At 31.3% G+C, this 26,681-nt stretch overlaps 9 protein-coding genes across 9 annotated transcripts, besides 3 other annotated features; 7 read left to right on the top strand and 2 right to left on the bottom strand.

Annotated features, from left to right (window-relative positions):
• Positions 1-239: 239 nt before the first annotated feature.
• Positions 240-806, bottom strand: TVAGG3_1045570 (PNAS-related family; the record flags this gene model as incomplete). The annotated part of the gene is made up of 1 exon (XM_001584364.1): positions 240-806. The coding sequence occupies one exon, from the start codon at positions 804-806 to the stop codon at positions 240-242; it is 567 nt and encodes a 188-aa protein (XP_001584414.1).
• A 1,676-nt stretch (positions 807-2,482) lies between these two features.
• TVAGG3_1045560 (uncharacterized protein) lies at positions 2,483-6,840 on the top strand (the record flags this gene model as incomplete). Its single annotated transcript, XM_001584363.1, has 1 exon — positions 2,487-6,833. One exon carries the CDS (start codon positions 2,487-2,489, stop codon positions 6,831-6,833), a length of 4,347 nt encoding a protein of 1,448 aa, XP_001584413.1.
• A 1,587-nt stretch (positions 6,841-8,427) lies between these two features.
• Positions 8,428-9,469: a mobile genetic element.
• Positions 9,470-9,542: 73 nt separating this feature from the next.
• TVAGG3_1045540 (major facilitator superfamily transporter) lies at positions 9,543-10,991 on the top strand (the record flags this gene model as incomplete). The annotated part of the gene is made up of 1 exon (XM_001584362.1): positions 9,543-10,991. The coding sequence occupies one exon, from the start codon at positions 9,543-9,545 to the stop codon at positions 10,989-10,991; it is 1,449 nt and encodes a 482-aa protein (XP_001584412.1).
• A 1,250-nt stretch (positions 10,992-12,241) lies between these two features.
• On the top strand, positions 12,242-14,440 carry TVAGG3_1045530 (ATP-binding cassette sub-family B family; the record flags this gene model as incomplete). The annotated part of the gene is made up of 1 exon (XM_001584361.1): positions 12,242-14,440. The coding sequence occupies one exon, from the start codon at positions 12,242-12,244 to the stop codon at positions 14,438-14,440; it is 2,199 nt and encodes a 732-aa protein (XP_001584411.1).
• A 244-nt stretch (positions 14,441-14,684) lies between these two features.
• Positions 14,685-15,833, top strand: TVAGG3_1045520 (Ankyrin repeat family; the record flags this gene model as incomplete). The annotated part of the gene is made up of 1 exon (XM_001584360.1): positions 14,685-15,833. One exon carries the CDS (start codon positions 14,685-14,687, stop codon positions 15,831-15,833), a length of 1,149 nt encoding a protein of 382 aa, XP_001584410.1.
• A 186-nt stretch (positions 15,834-16,019) lies between these two features.
• Positions 16,020-16,052: a mobile genetic element.
• A 134-nt stretch (positions 16,053-16,186) lies between these two features.
• Positions 16,187-16,218: a mobile genetic element.
• A 774-nt stretch (positions 16,219-16,992) lies between these two features.
• Positions 16,993-20,903, top strand: TVAGG3_1045490 (uncharacterized protein; the record flags this gene model as incomplete). Its single annotated transcript, XM_001584359.1, has 1 exon — positions 17,034-20,834. One exon carries the CDS (start codon positions 17,034-17,036, stop codon positions 20,832-20,834), a length of 3,801 nt encoding a protein of 1,266 aa, XP_001584409.1.
• A 499-nt stretch (positions 20,904-21,402) lies between these two features.
• TVAGG3_1045480 (spectrin binding) lies at positions 21,403-22,968 on the top strand (the record flags this gene model as incomplete). Its single annotated transcript, XM_001584358.1, has 1 exon — positions 21,403-22,968. One exon carries the CDS (start codon positions 21,403-21,405, stop codon positions 22,966-22,968), a length of 1,566 nt encoding a protein of 521 aa, XP_001584408.1.
• A 152-nt stretch (positions 22,969-23,120) lies between these two features.
• Positions 23,121-24,661, bottom strand: TVAGG3_1045470 (protein ubiquitination; the record flags this gene model as incomplete). Its single annotated transcript, XM_001584357.2, has 1 exon — positions 23,262-24,635. One exon carries the CDS (start codon positions 24,633-24,635, stop codon positions 23,262-23,264), a length of 1,374 nt encoding a protein of 457 aa, XP_001584407.1.
• Positions 24,662-25,456: 795 nt separating this feature from the next.
• TVAGG3_1045460 (uncharacterized protein) lies at positions 25,457-26,555 on the top strand (the record flags this gene model as incomplete). The annotated part of the gene is made up of 1 exon (XM_001584356.1): positions 25,696-26,163. The coding sequence occupies one exon, from the start codon at positions 25,696-25,698 to the stop codon at positions 26,161-26,163; it is 468 nt and encodes a 155-aa protein (XP_001584406.1).
• Positions 26,556-26,681: the final 126 nt, after the last annotated feature.

Here is a 26,681-nt window from a genome sequence, read left to right as displayed (position 1 = left end):
TTATTTCAAGTTCTTTTTAGAGATCATTTGCTTCAAACAAACAAATGCATTGATCCAGCCTTCCAATTTATGCTCTAGATTTCATTTATCAGTATAAAGTTAAAAATAATATTTTGATAAATTTAGAAATCTTTGAAATTTGGAAAGTCTGTAAAAATCCATTAAAATGTTAAACTCATAGATGATATTATAAGCTATATACTTTATAAAAATAAAATCAAAATGGGAAAACTCTATAATTAATGACCCATCTGCATTGGCATTTGATTCATTATATTAGGGAACATTCCGCTGGATGGAAGCTTGAAATTAAGTAGTTTAACAACAAATTCATTGGTCCATAAATTCATCAAAAAGAATACTGATGAAAAAGATCCTTCTGTATAGTCCTCACCATCCAGACCTTTGTGGGTCATTTTGTTAAGTGGATATATTACTGAGAATGGGAATTTAATGCAGACTTTGTTTTCGAAGAAAGATCCGATTATATAGCTGAATATTAATGATGAAAGTGATAAGGCAGTATTGATGAACATTGTTGATCGCTGAATTTCAACTTTTAATTGATCAATTTCTAATTGTATTTTTTGAATACGTTTTGGAACTTTTCTTTCTGGATTTTCTGGCCTTTTGCGTTCATTTGCCTCATGTTCATCAATTTCGGCTTCAAGTTCTTGAAGCTTATCTAATTTCAGGCGAATTTGAGGTCTTCTGAACACCATAATCCACTGGGTAAATGTCCTAAGTGCAGTGTATAGTAATGCTGCCAACAAAGCATAAGTATAGTTCTGAATAATCTCATTCATTATGAATTAAAAATTTATTTTATTCAGGGGGATGTTCCTAAAACAATTTTATTTGTAATCGAGTATTATTATATAATAAAAAGAATGCGATTTTATGAGTATGTTTAATAAGGTTTGAAGCTTCAACAAGCTAATTCAAATAATAAAAAAACAATCTCGTGGTAATTATACTTTTTACAATAGAGATAACGTAATAGAATACAGAAATAAGAAACTTAACTAGCTTAAAGAGCATAGAAACATAACAAAATCGAAAAAATATTACAAAATTTGTAGATGGGGGTAAATACGATGTAAAAATGAGTGCCATTTGTTGCATCAAAACTTTGTGCTATATAAATTAATGTTATAATAAGGAAAATCTACAAAATCTGTATAAATTAGATTTTTTCTTGTAAAAGGGAAAGATGAGCTTCAAGTTCCTGTGGAATAGATATTTTGCTGGATTACTGCGTATTGTTGAGGGAATATATAATACAAAATAAATTAAACAAGTAATTAGTTGATATCCACTGCTGGATAATATTTTATTAATGCACTAAGATGTCTGACGGTAATAAAAACGAACTGAGTGAAAAGTTGCATTAATCAAGTGCAAAGAACTTTTTGAAAAATGAAGCAGAAATTATTCTAAAGTTACATGAGCCTAGATTTGTATGTTGATGTCTGAAAGATGTTTTCTCGTAGGTTAATTTTGGTGTACTCGATGGATTATTGAATGATATTATATTTTCTGAGAAAAAGTAATCAATTTCCCGAAAATTTGCATCTAACTGTGGAGAGGAGATATACTTCAAGTTAATAAAATTCCAAATTTTTTATATAAAATAAAAAATCAATAACAAAATTGAGCAGTTGAAAATGAAAAATTAAAATTTGAAAAAAATTTGGAAATTTTTAGAAAAATAAGATAATCTAATCTCACATATTTTTACTCGAGATTCTAGTTCTTACCACAAATATGTGAAAATGAGATATTTTTCATTGATAATTTTTCAAAACTCTTTAAATGAGGATTGTAAGTTTGCGGCTCAATTTTCCCTTAGTATCAGTGCTTACAACATTCTGGAATTTGACAAATCAAAACAATAGCTGATAAAAATTCAAACAGTATATATTTTATATGAAAATTAATACAAAAACATCTTATATATTAATATTTACTACATTCAAGATTAATCTCTAAAGTCTGTAATGAAAATAAAATATTTATTTATGTTTAGAATTAAACAAGCATAAAATTGAAACAAGTAGTACAATTTACAAGTCGAGGAAATAATTTTAACTTAATGGTTGGTTTAGGTAAAGTAAGTGATTGCCTAGAAAGAATATTTCTAAGCCATTTTTTGACAAAAAGCACATTGAAGAATAGAAAAGTTCATTTATCGTTTTGTGTTCAATGCAAATATAATGTTGCTATAAGTTCTCTGAAATAAATATAAGTTGAGGAATTTGAACAATTTTGAAGAAAGAAGAATACTATTAAACAATTGCTAGCTAATCAACATGTTGATTTAATACTGTGTAATCATCTGAAATGAAGGAAAAATATGTCATTGTTGAACATAAAAATGAAAAAAATTTCAGAAGTTTACAAAATTTTGTCAGAATATACGAATAATATCGAATTAATATAAGGAAGTATCAAGTGATGTTGTTTCCACTTAAATTTCAGTAAAAATGATGGAGGAAGACTGGGTCGAATTTTACAAGCATTTACTTCTAAAGCAAATAGAAGAAAGCTTGTTATTCTTGAAGAACGACCCACAATTCATGTCTATTCTTGCTCCCCTCCTGAAATTACCCGGTGACGATCCAATTAAAGATGTCAAGAAAATTCTCTTTCGTTGGACAGTCAGATGCATCATAAATAGACTTACAGACTCAAAGGAGAGACCAGAAGTTCCATTAGATTTCTCAGCAAGTCATCCTGCACTTTCTGATCCGAATGAATTATCGGAACTAGTCATGAACGATCCCGAACAAATACTCGACCTTGTTAAGCATTTCCCATTTGAGTTTTTCAAAACACTTAAAACTATACATACCAGAGCCAGTTTAGAATTATGTGATAAAATCTCTCAAAGTGAAAAATTCCCGCTTCATCTTATCGGTCGCATCGTCTCATCTTTCCCAATATCAATTACTCCATTCAATTTTCAAGCACTATTCGATTTAAGATGTAAGACAGCTGTCAACATATCGGAATTATACGAAGGGTTGATGTGCAACTTCGAATCACATCAACTTGAATCTGCAGAACTACTTTCTACTGCAATTGATCCTTATTTTGAAGAAGATGCCATTGTATTGGCGAATCAGTCTCAAAGATACAAAATGCATTTCGTTGATATCGCAGGAAGAACTTGCAGTCGCGTTTTCCCTACTTTTGGCATCGTAAATTTCTTAATTCAAATTGACAAATTAAATACGACACAAATGTTAAAGCAACTCAACAAATTACCAGACCACATTATCACTCGTAAAGTAAAGAACCAACTTATTCTGGCCCAAGTCCTTGGTTTAGGTGATGATTGGTCTCCAGTTACAGAAAACTCCATTCCAAAGATAATTACGCCGGAGTGCATCGCAGATAATATACTTCCGTTTACGAGAGACTCAGAGTTCATAAATATCTCGAAAGAAAGTTGGGAAACAGATTTTGATTTTATTCAGAGCTATGGAGCCATAAAATCATTCCTTACAGACCATAAGCTTGAAGACTTCCCAGAGTCTATAGCTGTCGATCTGTTTTCACTTCTTTTCCTTCCGAAATTTTTGAAGAAAGTAGAATACCAAGATTTACTCGATTTTCTCACAAAATTACAGTCTAAACTACCAAGCGATAGCGATCTTCACAAATACGTATCAATTGCAATCAAAAAAGCTCAAGCTTCTTCGTTGATTTTCAAAGAATTCAAATCTCGACTTATGTTTTATCCATATGATACTTATTTCAAGAATTGCCCACCACAGAATCTCGTCAAACTCATGAATATACTCGAATTATATCCTTCTACAGCTTATTCAACAATATTCCGCAAAAATTATTTCGATCATGTCAAATTACCAAATGATGATTCTAAACAATCATCAATATTCCTTACACGCGAGTTCCCAATGGATTTGGTCGATGATTACACCATTGATAAGGCAAAAGAAGTATCTGTCACAATTCCAGCTGAACAACGCGATACAGCCATCTTAGATCTTGCATGCTCCCACAGACAACTCTCAAGATGCAATACTTTGGTAACAAATTCAGATTTACAAAAATATATTGAAAAAATCTTTGTAAAAGAGAAAAAGTATCCTGATATTTCGGATCTAGCTTTCACGGAGAGTCCTTCTGTACTCAAGAAGAAGATAAATGACTTAATAATGCAATTTGATGGAATTTATTCCGAACATTTGATGATGTTTTCGCATTACGTAAAGCAGTTATTGACGACTTCATCGAGAATGCTTGAAGAATCCCCTGAACAGTTCATTTTCAGCAAAATTAAATCGACAAAGTCCCTCCAGAACGTTCTAAAGGTCTTTGAGAACACTGGTGTCGAAGTAGAAGAATATATCTATCAGAGTCTCAGTCCCAACGACGTTTCCAAGTCATTCCTCATCGATCTTGTCAAAAACGAGCCGCTTTCTGGTCTTGTTTACAGCTACGAACGTCTTGAACCACGCGATGTCGCACAGTTCTTCGAAAGCAAGACAATGACAAAATTGAATGCTCGTTCAAAACATTTCGAAATATTTGAGAGGAACGATAAAAGTGCCAAGAAAGTTTTTGAAACTTTAGGGGATCCATTTGATTACTGCGGTGAGGAAGACCTTGAGCCGCTTATTCCTACACTTCTTGAGAATATAAAGAAGATGGATGAGAAAGAAGCATGCTCTGTCCTTTGTGATTTGAGTTTGATGTATGATATGGAGAAATATCATCTTGAAATACTAGAAATCACTAAGAAATTCAAGAATGAGAACAGAATACCACTCTATGAGACATTATTGGCCCTATTTCCGCCAACATCAAACACAAATATTTTATTCTATAAGAGATTTCCGAACAAAGAGTGGCAAGAGATGCTTGATATCTCATACGACTCAGATAGAATCCTTGAAAGCCCAGACAAAGTATATAATAAATGTCTTTCGCATCTTAGCAAATACAACGTCGAAACAACGAAGATTAACAACATCATGAGATTCAGCCAACTTTTGTTGATCATCAGAGCTAAGAATATCTTCAATTCCCGAGAAAAAGAAAAAGAATGGATATTAAAGATGAATCCATCATGCAAGAACCTTTCAGACTTCATTACTGGCCTTAATGATGACGTCTTGATGTCAATGATCGTTTCAATTGCAACAATGACTGATCCCCACGCCGTATTAGATATTTCCAAGAACTACAAGCAAGAAGATCTCTTTGCTAAATGCAAACCATACGCATTATCCAATAGCAAGATCCTGGATCTCCTTAACGACGAAATGACAGATGAAATGATTTCAAGTATCCTCAAAGATTTCACGATTAATTCATTGGAATCGGAATCAAAGATGATATTAGATCTCAGAAAACTCCAAAAGATGGCAAAAGAAAATTTCAAATCGAGGAACTTCCTTTTGTCACTTTTGGGATTAGCCGAAAATGGATTATTCGCAAAATACAATCAGTCGTACAAATCAGACAATCTCCAAGAACTATGTGAGTTTGCCAACAAATACGACTTCTTTGACGCGATAAATTCATTTTATGAATACGGAATTGACATTGACAAGACGAATATCAACAAGATGATGTCATTACTCGGTGTATCTCCTTCCGGTGATGGAGAAGACACTAAATGTCTCTTCGAATCGCCAACAATTAAATTTAATTTGTTTGACGACATCTACCAGCTTCCGAACGACGTTTCTTCATATCCTAGCCTCATGAGAATCGATTGCCAACAAGGAAAACTCAAACTTTTCAAGAGGAAACCAAATCATATCTCAATCAAGAAACCAAAGACCTCAGATTTACCTTTCTTAGACATTTCCAACGCTTCCAACCAAGTTAAATTGATTTCCAACAAGTTTGAGCTACTTTCTTTCGATGATACAGATAAATATTCCGAAAACATCGATTACCAAGGCAAAGACGTCAAAGAAGCAGTTACAGAGATGATCAGCTACTATCCGTTACACAAGTTGTTCGATTCCGCATTGAACAACGTTGATTATAACTTCTTGAAAGAATTATTAGTCATATTTGACTCCAATTCCTGCATCCACTGTCTTCTCATACTCTCCTCATGGGCATTAGACCGCAGCTGCTCATTAGATTTCTTCGCAGGCGAAAGAAACCTCTCAAAACAAGAATTGTCAGATTTTGTCACTTCACTTAAAACCGCTTTGACATCCATGACATTATTATCATCCACAGTTGACAGTTCTGTTCTTCTTCCACCGGGAAGTGTCCTGCATTTCGACCAGAAGTCATTGAACGATGTTTCCGTGATTTTGGAGTATCAAAGACAAGTTGGACGAAATGTTCAATTGGTTTCATCTGCGGATAAAGGAAAAGCGTGCGTAACGTTGCTGAAAAACAACGAGTACTCGAGAGCATTCGCTATGATCAAAGCTCTAGGAGTAGATACAACAGACGTGATGATTGAAGCTGCAGCACATTTCGGTCAGTTGTCGAATACAGAACTCGGAAACTTTTTGGTAAATGTCGTACCAAGATTGGACGTAGAGTCGGCCAATCAGTTGACAGAGACACTCGCGAGTATCCTCGTTGGTAATAAGTTCGAGGACTCGTTTATCGGAACAATTATTGCTGGAATTGATCAGCCAAGGAACGCATTCAAAATATTGAAATGGTTTGGATTGAATGAAACTGCCGCATTTGTTGCTTTGCAGAACGGACTGAGAGAGGAAATAGAGCAGTGCAAGAAGGACATAAGGATGAAGAAGAACGCTGCAATCCTTAGAGCTTGCGCTTGCTGGGTATCAAAGGATACTCATCAAAGATCTTGTTAAAATTATTTTTATTTATATTTTGATTATTTTTTTTATTATTTTTAGAACTATAACTCTTCTATGATATGTCATTCTTATTTCAGACCCAGTGGTTATCGAATGAGATAGTTTATATATGGAGTTCGAGGCAATAAGATATTTAACCTTCGTTTAGTTAAATTTTTGAATGGATTTATTCAAGTATTTGTATATAATGAAAGCATTTTTCTCACTCAATTAATATAGTATGGAGTTCGAGGCAATAATAAATATAACTTTTGGTTAAATATTCATATGGATTTGTTAGAGTATGTGCATTCAATGAAAACTTTTTACCCAATCAATTCATTTAACTTCTTTGTTAAATAAAGATATGTTCTTGAATGAACATCAATCGTTTGAATTATATCCTTAGATTTTTTATATATGTTTTATTGCACTTTGAATCAAAATGTCTATAAAGTTCTGAATATACGATTTCTCACTTAGCATCAATTAAGTATCGTTCAATATGGTATTAAGAGTTCGTTTGGATATGCATATTAGTGATGATTCCAAAATAGTTTTGCAATTTTCATATGTTCAATCATTTTGATGATAAATGTATTTATAATTGATTATATGAATGATATATAACAGTTCTACATGATTGTTATATGAATTAATTGATGATATCAGTTTGATTTAAGTTAAGAATAGTTAATGCCCTTGTTCTTATCTGGACCCATGCAGAATGGCCTATCGATATCAAGTACTACTTCGTAATCCACTCATTTTGACTATTTATATTTGTCAGGATTTTTATCTCAAATTTTTATCACAAGAAATCATTAGCGAAAACATTAAAAATACATTTTATTGGCTTACACATTTGATTAACATACACAAAAAGGAAAAATTCATATCTGTAAAATTATTCAGATAATTTAGACTAAAATAAAAAATTAATCAGTGAAAATGTTAACTATGCACTTTCGAATAATGAATGTTAAACAATATCAACGATATCTCGATTGTTCATAGATTTGTAATGTGGTTTCTCAGAGATGTTTTGAAAGAATGCAAAATCAAAATGCTCATAATAGTCCACATTCATATCCGATGAAAAATTTCATACCCTTTTTAATGGATCACATCTGATAATAGAGAGTTCACGTGTTTCGTCCATTCATGATTGATTTACTATCGATGGGCATCTAGAATTTAACTCTAACAATGATCGCAATTAATCAGAATAAACCATTTCTTTATGAGAATCAGCTTTATCGTTAATTTTTTTCTAACTATGGGCCTAATCACCAACAACATAAATAACAAGTATTATGAAATATTGAAGTAACCTCACGTAAACTTTGAAAAAAAATATTTCGTTAATAAAAACATAGATAGTAATAGTAGTATTGTATTTCGTTAAATTCAGAGTCGTCTGAATTTTTGTGAGTTATCGGAAATTTTGATAATGAATTCAGAAATATTGACGTACATCGAGTACTTAACATCGAAATATTTTATAAATTTCAGAGACCAAAATTTTTCATCTCTCACAAAATATTCAATGTAAACATTCCTCAAAGCACACATTTTTTGAGGCAAATTATTTCGAATATTTCATTAAGGGTGCACCCGTATGTACGTTTATTTGAGAGGAGGAGGATTACCCTCTCAATTTTGAGGGATTCGTTAGTTTATTTTCTCGATGAATATGCAATAAAATTTGATTTTTACCTTATCAATATACTTCATATAATATACACATGTTCATGTAAAAACTTTTTTCCAAAATCCTCAGGAATTAAGGGATTTTTGAATTTTAAGAATTTTTTTCGAATTTTTTCGAAAAAAAAAATATTTTCAGAACAGCCTTAACGGCTAAGATTTAGGAACAATGTTAAGTATCAAAAAGAAAGGAGGTCTGATATAGACAACATATATCGTTGAAGGTTGAAAAAATCTCTAATATTTGAGCCCAAAATTTCAAATTTTAATTTTTTGAAAAAAGAGGCCACCCGTATGTACGTTTATTTGAGAGGAGGAGGATTATATTTTTGAAAGGGTGAAACATTATGAATATGTTAATTATATAATAATATGTATTATTATAAAAAAGAAAAAATAAAGCACGTTAAAATTTTTCTTTCTTGATTTTTTACAAAATCTACTTAGAATTATGCAAAATATGACTAAATAATTATAAATTTCAAGTTAAATTTTAATTTTGATAAATAATTTAAATTTCAAAATATCAAGTTCAGTTCGACTATGTATGTAGTAATTCCTCAATAAAGTGCCAAAACCCTATTAAAATATATGAACATTTTCAACATTTTAATGTTTTTATTTAAAAATTTGTTGGAATATGAGCTTCAAACAATTATTATGTAAATAAAAATAATTAAATATATGTATTTATTCGTATTACAACTGTAGTAAGTCGATTCTTCCTTTCTTCTACTGAGTTTTGAATTTGATTTCGAATTGTAAAGAGATTCAAAGGGAAAATACTAGCGGATAAAAACTACCTCCATGAAAGGGTCATAATGGACTCAAGTTGTATTTTTTGATATTTTTTGCTTTTCGAGCCTAAATAGGTAGCCAAGATAATGCCTAAAAATAAGATTCTAAATTCTGAAGTTTACATGATCCTCTCGTGTGCACCCTTAAGATATCTAATAATAATTTTGACGATGATTTAATTCAATTTTTTTGTCATCGTTCTTCAGTAGAAGCTCGATGAGTGACGCCGTTGAATCTACCATGCAAGAATACTCCGAATCCCAGCCAGAAGTGCATTACACTATATTAAGAATAATATGCATATGCATGTCTACTCTCGGATTCGAAATGGCATTCAATGTTTTATTCTCATTGAGTGAACCAATCATGGCATCAATGAATATGTCATCAACATCACAGTTTTTATGCTGGCTATCTGGACCTTTAGCCGGTGTGACACTAATGCCACTCATTGGTGTTTGGTCAGATAATTGCAAATCTAGATTTGGCCGCAGAAGACCATTTATTGTTGGCGGATGCATCTTTTCAGTTATTAGCTTCCTCCTACTGTTGATACTTAAGAGAGTACACGAAAAATTCAATGCAGCAGGAAAAACAGTTTCGATGTTATTCATTCTATTCTTTTCTTATGCATCTATTAATACAATCATGGCTCCTTCAAGAGCCCTGATTGGAGATATCATACCAGAAACGAGACAGGGTATCTCTAACTCAATCGCATCAGTTCTTATCGGATTAAGTTCCGTTCTTCCAAATCTTGTTGGTGGAGTTGGTTTCTTCCTTAAGTCAGAGACATATTCCGAGAGAGCAGATACAGTTACGATGTATTTCTGCCTCTTCATTTTGATTCTCTCTGTTATCATCACAGTTTTCGCTTCTCATGAGAAACCACATGTTCCAGCCGAGGAACACCATCATCATAAGAAGAATCCATTCGTCCAAATGTACGAGGCATTGAAGAAAATGCCAAAGCCAATTATTAGGTCTTGCATCTTAATGGTTCTTAGCTGGGTAGCTAACTATACATTCACAATGCTCGGAACATCCTTCTTCATGAAGGAAGTCTTCCCAGAAGAACAAGAATCAAAAGGTCTTTGCTTTGGAATGTTAGTTATTGCTTGCGCTAACCTTATGTCGTTCATTTATGGCTGCGTACACCCATACGTTGTCAATTTGATCGGCTGCAAGACCACTTATTTCATTTCTCATATTATTGAAGCTGTCAGCCTTTCCTGCGCTTTCTTTGTCAAGAACAAATGGGCCCTGCTCGGACTCTTCACGCCAATCGGTATCGCGATTACAAACTTCAACTCTATACCATACGAACTCGTATCTTACACAGTTACCGAGGAATATATGGGCGTTTACATGTCAATCTTGTCTACATGCATCGATGTTGCTTACGTTCTTGCTAACTTGATCATGAACTTAGGACTTGGTAATCTTGTTCCGAAATTCCCATCCAGTTGGCATTTGACGCGTTACCAGTCATTGATTGGCTTTGCAGCAGTTTGGGCAGTTCTTACAGCAGTATTCTCTCTCTTCATTATTGTTCCAGACCATAAAATGGAAGTCGATGTCGAAGAGGAGGAAGAAGAGGAAGCCGCAGAGCGCAGCTCTTCATCAGAGGGCGAACAGGATCGTCCACCAGAAGAAATTGTTTAAGCTTGTTAGATATATTGTTTCTAAAAATGTTAGTTACAATTTTGATAACTCTATAGCTATGGCTATGCTTTTTCTATTATATATATAATCATACTTCAGCATTTACTGTTGAACTTCGATGGAGTTTTCCCCTTTTGAAATTACACTCATAAAAAATGATTTGGAAAACGATCTAAAATTGAATAGTTTACATACCCATACCCATTCAAAATTGAATCAGAGTCAAAATTCAATAGACACCGATGAATGAGTAGGACTTGATTGAACATTATATTATACTATATGTATTATCACAAATAACGAATTTTAGAAGAAATTTTATATCAGGAGTTCAATGATTTTATCCTACAATCAATTCTAATCATTGAAGACTTAACAAATGATGGAAGTAAGGCCATTTATTGGGAATAAACGCTCAAACATTGACTTTCATTTTAATCGGACTAAATATTGATTATTTTCTCTAAGTTTTTTACCAGTAGTATCACATATGACTAATTGCATATTCGTTCATCCAAGATATATGAGCTTTTACTTGAATGTGGATTGTGAAACAAGTGAATGCTACAGTGGACAGCTTTATTCATATACATGTATATAAAACTAACGTTTGAGGAATGAACAAACAAAGAATTATAATATAGCTTACTAATTTTAATTTTTCTCAAGACATTAGTCCATATTCATGTTTTTACAAAAGAAACTTTATATAATTCTTAAACTGAATCCTTTATGAATTACAAAAACGTTTTAAATCAAAAATATTAATTTTTCAAAAAATTATCAATTGATTCATAAGTTTATTTAACAGAAATAAGTATTTGCACTATACAAGACCACATGAACCAAATTTATCATTGTTGCTTGTTTAAACAATCAATTTTCATGGTCAAATATTAGAAAAAGTCCATTCCTTGTCTATTCGATGAGAAAGATTCAAGGAAAGAAAGTTGAGCCAATTACCATCTGATTGAATACCTGCCAAATTTTCCACACCGCGACCTCAGAAAAAAAATCTCTAAAAAAATGCGATCAGAAATTGAGAGCGATATTTACGATAGCGAGGTTAAAAAATCTTTTCAATTTGACAAATCAATCAAAATCATAATATGATTTTGAATCAAGAAACACTTTAATAATTTTGAAAAGAAAAAAATATGCGATCTGTCAAATTACTCGAATTTGAAACATTTCTTTTCAAATCCTGATCCAATTTTCTCTCAATGTGATCTAAAAGCATAAATAGTTAAATGTCAGAGCATCAAAGACACTCATCTGAGTATTCTTCCCAAGGTAGTAGAAGAGAATCGACTTCGCATGAAGAAATCAAAGTCGAGAATTCAGATAAGAAGCAAGCACGTGGCCATTTATATGGAGAACTATTCAGAAATCCTTGGGCAATCGTTGGTATATTCCCAGCATTAATATTGGGAGCTTCAAATATTGTTGTTTATATATTTTTTGGGAACATTCTCAATGCATATACAGACCATGCTCTATCAGTTAAAGCTCATGAACAAGATCCATCAGTGCCAATTGTTGATAAGATGCCATATATTTCCAAGAATTGCTTATGGATACTTTTGATTGCAATATTTTGTGGATTAAGCTCATTTTCTGGAAAAGTAATTTGGGATAGATTGGGTTCTAGATTATCAACAAAACTCAGAAAAAGATTGTTTTTTCAGTTGATGAAGAGCGAAGTAACATTTTTTGATGTAACACCAATTGGTTCAGTCATTTCATTACTCTCTGAAGATTCCCAAATGATCCAACAATCCTTTGGTTATATAAAACACCAACAAATTGAAAACATCACAAAATTTATTATTGGAATTGTATTGGCTTTTGTTTATAGCTGGAAAGTCGCTCTCATATCTTTTTCTTCAATTCCACTTGCAACCATATTCGTTGTGATCTTTGCTCCAATCATTGGAAAAAAGAATGTAATTAGATTTCAATCTCTATCAAAATCAATAACATTAGCAGAAGAATCATTATCATCTATAAGAACTGTAAGAGGATACAATAGAGAAGATGCCGAAATTGAGAGATTTCGAAAATTATCTTTAGAATCTTCAAAATATGAGCAAATATCAGGATATTTAGTATCAGTAATGTTCTTTTTAATCATGATTGCCATATGGGCTGATGTTCTTTCAAACTTATATTTTGCAGCAACATTAGTTGAAAAATCTTTGAAAAATGGAACAAAAGATTTTTTAATTGGAGATTTAATGGCTTGCAATATGTTTACCGTTTTTGGAACAATGGGTATCATGATGCTACAAGCAAGTGTTGGTAGTGAACAAAAATCTATTGCAGCTGGTGCTCGTATTCTCAAACTCTGCAATCATGTTCCTGATATTCCTTTTGAAGGAGGAATTGACAAAGTTGAAAATTTCCAAGGTCACATCGAGTTCAAAAATGTTACTTTCAGGTATCCAACAAGGCCTGTTGATGTGCTTATAAATGTTTCATTTGAAGTCAAACCTCGAACACATGCAGCTCTTGTTGGACATTCAGGAAGTGGAAAGTCAACGTGCATCCAACTATTGGAAAGATATTATGATGTTTCTGAGGGAATAATTTTGATTGACGGAAGAGACATCAAAGAATATGATCCAAGATTTTTGCACAAGAAGTTTGGACTTGTCAGCCAGGAACCAACCTTGTTTAGTACAACGATCTCTGAAAACGTGAAATATGGTAACCCTGATGCAACTCAAGAGGAAGTTGAAAAAGCTTGTGAACTTTCAAATGCAAAGAATTTCATTGAAAAAATGGAAAATAAATATGAAACACAAGTTGCAGAGAAAGGATGCGCACTCTCTGGTGGACAAAGACAAAGAATTGCAATTGCAAGAGCTCTTTTAAAGAATCCAACGATTTTACTTTGTGATGAAGCAACTTCAGCTCTTGATTCGAGTTCTGAAAGAAAAGTTCAAGCAGCTCTTGATAATGTTATGCAAAACAGAACATCAATCATCGTTGCTCACAGATTGTCAACAATAAAGCATTCTGATATTATTTTTGTTTTCGATGCTGGAAAGATTGTTGAATCAGGAACACATGATGAACTTTTGTCACATAAGGGAGCTTACTTTAATCTTGTTTCAAGACAACTTCTTACTGAAAGTTCCAAAAAAGATGAACCGATCAACAGTGCAAGATCAATAGAAAAATCTCATAAGGAAGAGGCACAAATAGAAATCAAGAATGATGAAACCAGTGATAACAAATCATCTAATGATGGATCTCATGAAAAGGAAGAACACAAAGAAATCAAAAACAAAGAAAAACCTTCCGAAATCAAAACAAACCTTGAAAATGAAGATAATACAGAAAACATTGAATCAAAAAAAGAAATCAAAGATAATTATGATACAAATGATCCTTCTGATTACTCAGAATATTCTTATAGCTCCGAAAGCAGTATATCTGTTTAATCAGAATAAACATACATCATTTTATTAAAAATATACTATTCTATTCTACATTGATATCATTTTTTTTTCAACAGTTAGCTGAAAAAAAAATTATTGGGTATTTCAGATTTTGAAAAGTTTACAGATAAAAAAAAATTACCGAGGGCATGAATCTGAATTACGAATACATTGCTGCTCATATCAGCGATTATATTAAAAATGAAAACTTCTTCGATACATTTGACTTAGATGATGTCAAAAAATCATGAAATATTCAAATTTAACAGCAAATCAGTACATTTCTCTTCTCAAACAACTTCATATGGCATGCATAGATGGAAATCTCGGACTTGTCAAATCACTCATTGAAGGTAAGTGCGATAAAGAAACAAAAAATGAATATGGATTTACTCCACTCATTTATGCATCAGAAAAAGGTCATCTTGATGTTGTTAAATATCTTATCTCTGTTGGAGCTGATAAAGAAGCAAAGAATATTTATGGATCTACTCCACTCAATTTTGCATCAAGAGAAGGTCATCTTGAAGTTGTTAAATATCTTATCTCTGTTGGAGCTGATAAAGAAGCAAAAGATAACCATGAATCTACTCCACTTATTTGGGCATCACAATGGGGTCATCTTGAAGTTGTTAAATATCTTATCTCAGTTGGAGCTGATAAAGAAGCAAAGAGTAATAATGGATATACTCCACTCATTTATGCATCACAAAATGATCATCTTGATGTTGTTAAATATCTTATCTCTGTTGGAGCTGATAAAGAAGCAAAGAATATTTATGGATCTACTCCACTCAATTTTGCATCAAGAGAAGGTCATCTTGAAGTTGTTAAATATCTTATCTCTGTTGGAGCTGATAAAGAAGCAAAAGACAAAAGCGGATCGACTCCACTCATTTATGCATCACAAAATGATCATCTTGAAGTTGTTAAATATCTTATCTCTGCTGGAGCTGATAAAGAAGCAAAGAGTAATAATGGATATACTCCACTCATTTATGCATCAATGAATGGTCATCTTACAGTTGCTAGAAATCTTATCTCTGTTGGAGCTGATAAAGAAGCAAAAGACAAAAGCGGATCGACTCCACTCATTTATGCATCACAAAATGATCATCTTGAAGTTGTTAAATATCTTATCTCTGCTGGAGCTGATAAAGAAGCAAAGAGTAATAATGGATATACTCCACTCATTTATGCATCAATGAATGGTCATCTTACAGTTGCTAGAAATCTTATCTCTGTTGGAGCTGATAAAGAAGCAAAAGACAAAAGCGGATCGACTCCACTCATTTATGCATCATCGAATGGTCATCTTAGAGTTGTTAAATATCTTATCTCTGTTGGAGCTGATAAAAATGCAAAGAATAATTATGGATCTACTCCACTCATTTAGGCATCATCTAATGGTCATCTTGAAGTTGTTCAATATCTTATCTCTGTTGGAGCCGATAAAAATGCAAAGAATAATAATGGAGATACAGCGCTCAAACTTGCAAAAGGTGATGTAAGAAAATACCTCAAAAAAATCAGGGTTAAGTAACCTGCTTAGATGTTTATTTAAATTTTGAATGATTAACTCTTAAGGATGCACTTACCAACTTCTGACATTTTCTCAATTTTTTTTGACATTCAAGCTTTATATTTGAATTTTCAAAAGTTAAAAATTTATTATAAATCACTATATAGTTCCCAGTATAATTGATGTACTTTTTTTGTTATTAACATAAAGATATATTGTTATTATGAGAGCATGTCAGAAAGTGGTAAATGCACACTTAAATTAATGTTTTTTAAATATATTTAATTTTTTAAGCTTTTTACATGTCTTCTGAAGATCGTTCCAAGAGATTCCATGAATGGGCTGATTCCATATCTCCTGACACAACGAGCTAATTCTTTGGATAATGGCAAAATATCATCAGGAAGAGCGAGCAATATCTGGAACAATGACAAACACGTAATATAGTTGGTTGGGACACTATGCCAACCATAATGAATTCAATATCTTTGGCATAGATGGCTCCATCAGGGGCAAGAATTTTGGAGGAAGAGATTGTTGAAGTACTTAAAACCCACGAAGACTAGTTTCAGTAGCTCCATCGAATTCTCTGTTGAATAATTGCTGTCCGCACATAACAGGAATTGTTAAAGGAAAGAAAGGAAACAGTAATTTGATTTCGAAAATGTTTTGCGCATCATTCATTTTCTTGAATACGTTGAATACAGATACTTGTTGTGCATCATCTATGTAATATGATTATTGAATCTGAAAGCTAATCTTACAAAAGCTTTCATTAAGCGGTTCGAAATCAATCAATACATGTTTGCATGCGATCATGTATATATCGCGTATGAAATGCGTTGGTAAAACACATATTGCTTAATGAAAAAATTTTCAAGATTTTTGATATTCGATCTTTCGACAGGATCAGTTCGATATGATTATAGTCTGCATGTCCAACACTCCATTAGATTAATTTGCCACTCTCAGCGAATACAAAATGTAAAAAAATAGACAATAAAATTTTGTGCGGAAATAAAAATAAATCACCATTTAATTTTCCAATCAATTCAATTTTTTTTATTTCAAACGATGAGTGTTCAAAATGTATACTTTAAGAAGATTATGGAGCTCATTGTGAAGAATCCAATCAATCCCAATGATCCATTCTTAAAATTTATCGCTAAAACAGTCGAATTTGAAGAATTTACAGTTTATTGTATTGGAAGAATCCACAATACACTCGATCAGTCAACAAAATCGCATTACTTCGACCTTGTTTGCATGGTTTCACTTATCGCTCCAAAGCAAATTCAGTTTGAAACCATTTACGAATTTTTGGAAAAATTTGATGACTTTCCGTCATTTGAAAACCTGATAAATTTGAGTAACTCATTGGGACACATATTCAGTCAGCAGACAAAAATCGCTAATCACTCAGATTTGAAACAAATTCTTGAAAGATCTCCGGCAATTCAAGGCTTATATGGGCATATAATCATATCAACATACGCAAGACATGATAGTAATGCTTATAACAACATATTCAACGAGATATTACTTCTAATTAACGAAAGTCAGCACTTGAATTACGACAAACTTCTTGCTATCAATATCCTTCTCGAGAAGAACACTTATACTGATATTTCTAAGGAAAATATACAGCGTTTTGTCAATATTTTGTCTAAAAAAGCGAATTATTTGGCAGATATGATGAAATCCGATGATTTACTGCAGATTACACTCATATTAGAACTTATTGCTAAGTATTTCAAGTTCTTCAAGGGAAGCGAGAACAAAAAACATTTGATTAATTGTTTCATTCAATTACAATATGTTTACAACAGATTTAAAGAAAATCCAACCGTTATCCGTGATGTTGTTGACATTATGATCAATACTCCTGTTGGAAATCACGGTTCTTTGTCCGCATCTCAACAAATCAATTTCTTTTTCGAATTATTAGTTTCTAAGACATGTGAGTCATTTATAGTTGATCCTAGTGAAGATTTCAGGATTGATTTCGTAAAAGAAAGACTTTTGTCGCAAAATGAAATTGAAACTGCTGTAATTACAATAAAAATGTTCAAGCACCTCAATTTCAACTACGTACTGAAGTTAGTAACAAATACTGTACTCTGCGATGAAGAAAAATGCGTTGAAGACGTGTATTATTCAATATTAAATATTGAAAAGAACTCAAACGAGTCAAATGCTGATTTTGAAGCAAGAAAGGCTACGTTGATGCAATATACAGCATCATCATTTAAGGATTTCTTCAAAAACTGCAAGAATTTGAACTCATTTGAAACTGTTCTAATTTATTTCTTCGAATTTACCGTCAAATCGGACTATGAAGCAGAAATTAAGGAAGCAATTCAGTATCTCTCATTAAATATCAACGCAGTGATCTATCATTTGATGAAAAAGTACCATTTAATCTCAAATCCAGAAATTCAATGGGAATTTATCAGTTTTATCGCCCAGAACATCGATAAAATCAGGCCAGTTACAGATGACATGTCAGAACACTATGATTTCATATGCGAATTACTTTATCAATACGGAATTGAGAAAGAAGAGGCCAAAAAGGACATTTTAGTGAAGGTTTTCAGTTCAATATTCCATACAAAACTAGAAAACCCTTCAATTATCACTTTAATTTTCAATTCAATTATAAATCCAAAAGAATTTGACGAATTTTTATGCAAAAACATCAAAAGTAAGAAGTCATTCAAGCCTATTGTTGTATCAGCAGCTTATTTCCATTCAAAAGATAACAAAAACGTCAAATCAAAATCATATGACTTATCTGTAGAGTATTTACACGACAACAAGATCAAAACTAATTATTTACCAGAACTTAAGACGATCTACTACGAGTTCTACAGTATTTTGTTCGAAAATGATATGGAAAAATCGAGTGATTTCATTTTGGAAACAACTCAACAACTTACGAAGACAAAGAGCGTAAAAATGATCAACCACGAGTTATGTATTGCGTATGCCATAGCCAAAATCATTGCAAATTATATAGAAATCAAAGATCAAATTTTCCAAAAACTGGAAGAAGCGTTCAAGCTCATAATGTTCCATTACAACCCTCAGGATTTCATCAAAGAAAACGCCTCTACATGTGTATCATTCTTGGAATGCGATCGCGAAGTAGATTCTGAAATTTTGATAAAATTTTCGGAGTCAGTATCACTTTGCAAACATTACAAAGAAATATGTAATTGCTGTGAAAATCCTGCATCGCTTATATGTCGACTCATCGATTCATACTCTTTGTGCGTCGATAATTTCCCTCAAGCCGAAGAATTTTGTCAGTTCTGTATCGACAACAAGAACGACAGTGAGCTACTACATGTATTCTGTCGATCCTTCTGTCTGGTTCCTTACGTAGATTTAAGTTTGCGGATATTAAGTTACGTATTAACCAAATCTTCTTGTTCCCCTGAAGAGAAAGCCAAAACAATGCGCCCAGCAATCTTCTTGTCCATCAGATACACCACGGAAACAAATTCATTGAAGATACCCAATGATTTAGTCCTAAGACCAGTTTTCGATTTCTTTAATTCATTTTTGTGTAAACCTTTCGAAAAAAGTGACATCATGACCGCTATCGGCAATAATTTAGACAGCCGAGATATTACGGATTTAATATTCCAATACATTGTCAATCAAGATATTGACGACAGCAGATTATTGTTACTTACGATTATTTGCCAAAAGTGTCAAGAAAAAATTGACGATAAAACTTTGGTAAATATTTTCAGTGTCAAATTGTCAAATTCCCCAGAAATTGACAGAGATTTGATATCATTATTAAGTCAATTACTTAAGAATGATCCGGATCGATGTATTCTTTCAGCTTTTAATTCAAGAAACATCGATATTTCCACAAAAGCATTTATTAATTGTTGTTCATTATCTTCGAAGTTTCCTCATGTTTTTGTCACTTTTGTAACACATCACAAATCTATTTGTACTGTATCAAGTTCATTAATTGTCTCGAATATACTCAAAAAAGGAATAATGACGAGAATAGATTACGGAGACATTTTCTTTTCTTATTGTATAATTTGTTCAAGATTGAATCAGTTTCCTGATGAAATAGACATCGATGGAACAGCATCAAATCAATTTGTTCAAGATTTCATTGAGTTCGTTTCTTCTCTTGAAATTGACGTGAGTGCGAAACTTCTTAAAGTTGCTTTGTCTCATGCTAAAGATGTTTGTACATCTAAGCAGGAAATATTTAATCATGCTTCAGGAATTATTTTGAGTTTGCCACCTGATTTTGTTATATCAGAAATTGTTGAATCTCTATTTAATTTCGATGTTTCTGATCTTCCTGAATCATTAAGAGAATTCTTACACAGACAAATCAACAAAGAAAATGTTGTTTCTTTCATTTCGAAATCAACAAATAACACAAAATCATTGTTGATGGAGTTTGGATTAAGAAAAGATATTTGTTTAGTTTTGTTGAACACAAATACAAATCTTGCTTTGGAAATCATCAAAAAACGTGTTGTTTCTAATCATAATTTCGGATTTTATCCTTATGATAATCTTTTTATTCTTGGAGCAAATGGAAATCAAACAGCAGCTGATATTTTGTTGATTGAAACAAATACGAAGAATTTCAAGGAAATGTTTTCTATTTTATTGGCAAGGGATTGTTTCATGGATCTTAATAAGATCGTTGAGAGTTTGATAAGCACGAAAGCTTTAGATTGTTTAATTACTGTTCTGATGGAATTGAATTCTCTGAAAGTTGTTTCTCAAAAGAATTTATTGAATGCAACAATTGTTCTTTCGCAAGAACCAAGGTTAAGAAATAATGCACTTAATATACTTCTCTTGGCTGACAAAATTTCTACTTAATATAATTTATTTATCTATTTTTTTTTATTTGTTAATTAATTATTTTTTCTAAAAATACTTATTTATATTGTTATTAACTTATTTTAAAATCATTTATATAAATATATTTGATTTGCTTCGAACTCAAGAATCATTCCTCAACTGAATGGTTAAGCGTGTAATCATAGTATCGTGGAATTATATGATTTTTATAATAAAATTATCCTTCATCGGTTAAATGGTAAACAAAATTGTGAAGAAATTCTATCAAACTTTTTCAAATACCATTCAATTTTTTTGACAAACATGATAGCATAATTGTCATCCATTTTATGATTCAGTAAAACAATATTTCAAAAGTGGCACTTTTTGCAATGTTTTGCAACATTGTTTCAAGCTTCGTTTAGACAAGAAAAATTTCCAATTTTTGAGATTTTTTTATTTTCCAGCATAAAATTTTGAATGCATTAAAATCCTATCAACATTTATTGAAGACGTCTATGTTATTATTTTTTTAATCAAAAATTTGGATTAAACTGAGATAAAAAAAATTAAAAGGCAAATTTGACTTTCGAATATTTTTTTGGAGATGGATTCGGAAAGTCAAAAGAAGTATAATGATTTCATAGACACATATGAGAGACTGTATCACTTAAACTCTTCGGAATCACATAATGAAATACTAAATTCAATGATAGATTGCTTAGTTAACAAGTATAATATTTCAAAGTACCTTCTCATTAAGAGTTTACTCACTGCAATCAAATTCAATTATAAGTCAATTGTTCTTTATTCCATAATATTGAACCAAATATTGACAAAATTTTCAATTCCATCATCTTATGTTCTTAATAATTTCCCAGATCTATTAAATAACAATGAATTTGTTGTCACAATGAAATTTCCACAATGGGATGAATTCGATGATATAATTATGTATGATAGAATTGAAAAATTCAAAAATATTGCATTAGAAAGAGACATCGAAAAATTAAATATGACTATTCCTAACTTTTCATCTAATAGTATCCTTGAAAATTGCGCTTATTTTGGATCAGTTAATATCTTTTCTTTTATTATAATGAATTATTCACCAACAATTACTGCTAAATGTCTTGAAAATGCTATTATTAGTGGAAATACAGATATCATTAACGAATGCTTGAAATATCAAACATTATTTCCATGTTGCATAAATTATGCTATTGCTTCACATAACAACACTTTTCTTCAACATATGTTAACACATGATTTGATTGATGCTAAAGACTTTGATTATCAATTAGTAATTGATTCACAAAACTTGAAATCAGTATTTCTTTTGTTCGAGAAGGACAAGAAACTTATTGTTCCATGGTGTTCAGCTTTTCAACAAACATATGAGATTATTAAAAATGGAAATCTTGATTTAACGAAAACTGTCGAAGATAATAAAACAATTCTTCATTTTGCAGCAGAATTCAATTGCTTAGAAACATGTAAGTTCTTAATATCATCATGCAAGATTAATGTTAATACATCTAGTTTTACTCAAAGAACTCCTCTTCATTATGCAGCTGTTAGAAATAGTTATGAAACATCAGAGTTTCTACTTACAAAAAAAGCGAATGTCAATGCCAAAGATATTTTTGGATTTACTCCTTTACATTTTGCAGCAAGAGATAGTTCAAAAGAACTTGTGCAACTGTTTATTTCTCATGGTGCAAATGTCGAAATTAAAAATGATTTCGGATATGATGCATTACTATATTCTGTAGAGCAAAATAATGAAAAAATTGCAGAAATTCTAATTAATAATGGCGCAAATATTAATCAAGAATATTATACACGTGGAACTCCTGCTTTCCATCATGCAAATAAAAATTATGATTGCAATGTGAACGGATATACAGTGCTTCACAAGGCAGCACAGCTAAATTATAAAGATATAATGGCTTTTCTACTTTCTCATGGGGCAAATATTAATGCAGTAACTAGTCTTGGGGAGACTGCTCTTCATATTGCAGCAAAATATGATAGCAAAGATGCAGTAGAACTCCTTATTTTTCAAGGTATCGATGTATCTGCAAAAAACAAAGATAATCAAACTGCATATCAGTATACTATTCTATATAATAGTAAGCATATTGAAAAAAATTATTTGTTATACGCTTAAAAAATACTTAAAAAAGAAATTACAGCCATAAGGATTTGTCTAGAAACATAAAAAAGTTGGAAATTATGAACATTTTATAATAATATATTAAAAACATTCAAATTGCGATGATTAATCGAAAATACCAATATATATTGTTATTTTTGTTTGAAATTAAATTATTTATTGTACAGTGAATGAAATATATAAATTTTGAATTCGTCTAAGGCTTGAGGACCAGATAATAATATAGTGACATAGATTTTTCAATTGTTCTAAAAATGAAAGATGATTTTTTATAAAAATTATTTTTATTAATCTTCTTTTGAGTAGGATGTAATAAGTTCGGCAATTTTTGTATAACAATTCTTTACTGCAATATCAAGTGCAGTTTCTCCTCTGTTATTCGCAATATCAGCCCTTGCTCCATGCTCCAAAAGAATTTTGCAATTTTCATATTGAGTATTTAGTACTGCAATATGAAGAGCAGTTTGATTCTGGTTATCAGTTATATTAACATCAACACCACTAGTAACAAGATAATTAAGGAGTTCAGTGTAGTTATTCATAGTTGCATAATGAATTACTGATAGTCCGCTATAATCCGTTGTATTGATATCAGCTCCATATGAAAGTAATGCTTCTACATTTTGTAGATTATTCTCTCTAACTGCAATTAACAGATAAGATTGACCAAACTGATTGAACTTTAAATTGATATCTGCACCATGAGATCTCAAAAGATCTACTACATCCTTATGGTCCATAAGAATGGCATTATAGAATGCTGTTGCTCCATTAGGGCTTTTAACATCAGCACCATGAGTGATGAGATACTCACATAGTTTTGGAATATTAAAATAAGTGGCGTATTCAAGACAAGTTTCAAAATCTTTTGTTCGATCCAAATAAATGAAGAAAGCATGGAGATTATAATGTTTACAACTTGTAGATAGTAAAATTTCTCTGTTGTATTCGTCCATCATAAAAGTAATAAAATCAATGTTGTGTGAGATAATTGCATAGCTCATTGTATCTCTATCTTTATCAGGACTTCGCTTTTTAAAACATTCATTCATAATATCAGCATTTCCACCTAAAAACGAGTAGAAAACACATGTAGACGTAATATTAACAGTGTTGAATTTTGATATTAAAATCTTAAAGCAATCAACAGCACCACAGTTACAACAAAATTCAAGGATTGAAAACCACTTACATTTTTTAATTGGAAAATTATCTCCAAGCCTTTGATTTGGATCAAAACCTTCTGCTTCTGTGTATGGGATAAATTCAAGTTTATTGTCATTGATAATTGCATTATAAATTGATTTTTGTGTGTAAAGATTTAATATATTCTCTTTGATGAAATACTGATTGTCTTTAAACTCCAAGAAATCACTAATATTCAATTTCTCATTATCTAACTTTGGTTGATATTCTTCGTAAAATTTTTTGAAAATATAGAAATAAGATAACAAAAAATGGCATCTGTGGTTGAAATTATCAACTAAACATGTGGCTACATCTTTGAAAGTAAAGTACTTTGTTTCAATTAATTCGGTTTTAATACTTTGGTATAATTTGTCGAGATCTTCTTCTTTTGAAGTTTTAAGTGTGTATAATGAACATATTACTTCATCAGCTTTTTTGAACATACTCATTAACTCTTCATAAGGCTCAGACATCAGGCAAATGAATAATTTGAATTTATGTCGGAAAATTTTCAAAATTTTCCCAAAATGTGAGTCAAAAATTCCAGAAAATTTAGTTTAAGGCCAACTTTTATTATCAAATGATTTAGCTTAATCAGAGAATATCTTGAATATAATATAGATTAATTCACAATTCAAATTTTCCATTATGCTTTCAATGGTCCAATTAATTGTCTCAGAAGGGAATAATTCACCTTTAATATCATGTATTCTAATTGAACATTGTTCAAATTCTTTGAAATCTTAAAAGATTTACATATCGAAAATCACCATAAGGCCTTTCGTGATTTTGAGTTAAATACCTTTTCCTGTGAATATACATTTTTTAACAGAATTGGGCGTATTTTTTTTAAAAAATATTTTCTCTTAGAGTTATTGGTCCAAGTTTCTCATGGAAACCAATACAATTACTCTGCACCTACTGTCATACCATATACAAGAAGAGTTAGTTCCATTCATTGGTAATTTTTTCATATCAACATTCATTGATGATATACCCTAAAATATTTGTTAAAATACTGCGGTATAATATATCGAAATGGATTTCGCAAAAATTGTTTTCGTAGATGGAAAACAAGCTTTCACATATTCAATTGGGCCAATCTTTCACACAATTTTGAGATCATTTGACGTGATTTTGCCGTCATTTGCCTTTGCCAGGCAGATTGATTGTAATGGAGTGAAATTTTTTATGCTGGATATAGATTTGTTATAGCATATAGTATTTATTTTTCTAGTTGAGGGTTATCATGAATTTCTATACTAGATTTTGACAAAAATAATTTTAATGATTTCTTTTCTTCTTTTAGGGCTTTCGAAACAGAAAACATATCAAGAATTTCTGGAATACTGCAACCGCATTACTAATTCTACTCCTATTTATCCAAAATCATCAAAATATATTAAAATTAATTGCAAAGTAGACCAATTTTATGTAATAAATGCTTCTAAACCAAAAATTATTGAAGTATATGCGGAAGAAGCATGCATAATTAATATTAATGGCGATAAAAATCGAATTTATTCGCATGGAATGGGAATATTTAATATTGTTGGCAATTCTAACAAAATTAAGAATGATGTATTTCCAGATTCATCACTTGCCCATTCAGTATTTACAATAACTGGCTTTGGAAATTATTTAGAAAATAAATATCGCGGACCACTCAGAAGATCTACATTCATTACTGCAATTGCTGAAGATCCATTCTTTGCTACTCGTGAATACGAAAATGATGAATATAGTGCAGACTTTTCATTTTCTGCCGATACATACAATTTAAAATCTACTGAGGCTTCAATTTCTAGCTTTGGTTCAATTAACATTACTGATATGAAGAATCAAACATATGGGAGAATATATATTCATGATTTTGGTAACAGCGATTCATTTTATCCTGATAAGTTACTTGGACTTTTATTAATGATCTTTTCCTTTATAGCTACTGCAGTATTACTAATTATTGCAGGACTTTATTCTTGCAAAAAGAAATTAGAATAAAAAAATTGTTTGAATAACTTTTTTTGGATGAAAACATTTACTTTTTAATAAGGTTTCCTTCGTTTGATAGTATTAAACATGTTAATTGATTTAATGTCATTATTTTGCTTGATCAAAAAGGAAATACTGCACTTCATCATGCAACATTATACTACAATTTTTCTTGTTGTAAAAAATGCTGATATCAATATTAAAATTGATAATGGTGTAACCACTTTTGATATTTCAGATGCACAAAAATATGAAGACGCAGAAGTACTCTTTAAATCACATGGTACAAACTATTCAAGGAGGAATTAGAGTTCCTTAATGTTACTCATATTCAAATTTGTTTGGGTCTAAAATTTCTTTTCCAAGGATACAGAGTTGCTTTCATTCAAGGAAACTATATTCACAATAAATCTCAGTCTATATGTGTACATATTACTATAGACAGTTTCCTCTTAAACATCTCAGGAAGCAAAATCGTTAGAGATCAAAATCTTTTAAAGATTGGAGGAGAAATTTACTATGAATCA

The sequence above is a fragment of the Trichomonas vaginalis genome, chromosome I (assembly GCF_026262505.1).
Source record: "Trichomonas vaginalis G3 chromosome I, whole genome shotgun sequence".
NCBI lineage: Eukaryota > Parabasalia > Trichomonadida > Trichomonadidae > Trichomonas > Trichomonas vaginalis.
This window is presented reverse-complemented; position numbering and strand designations above follow the sequence as displayed.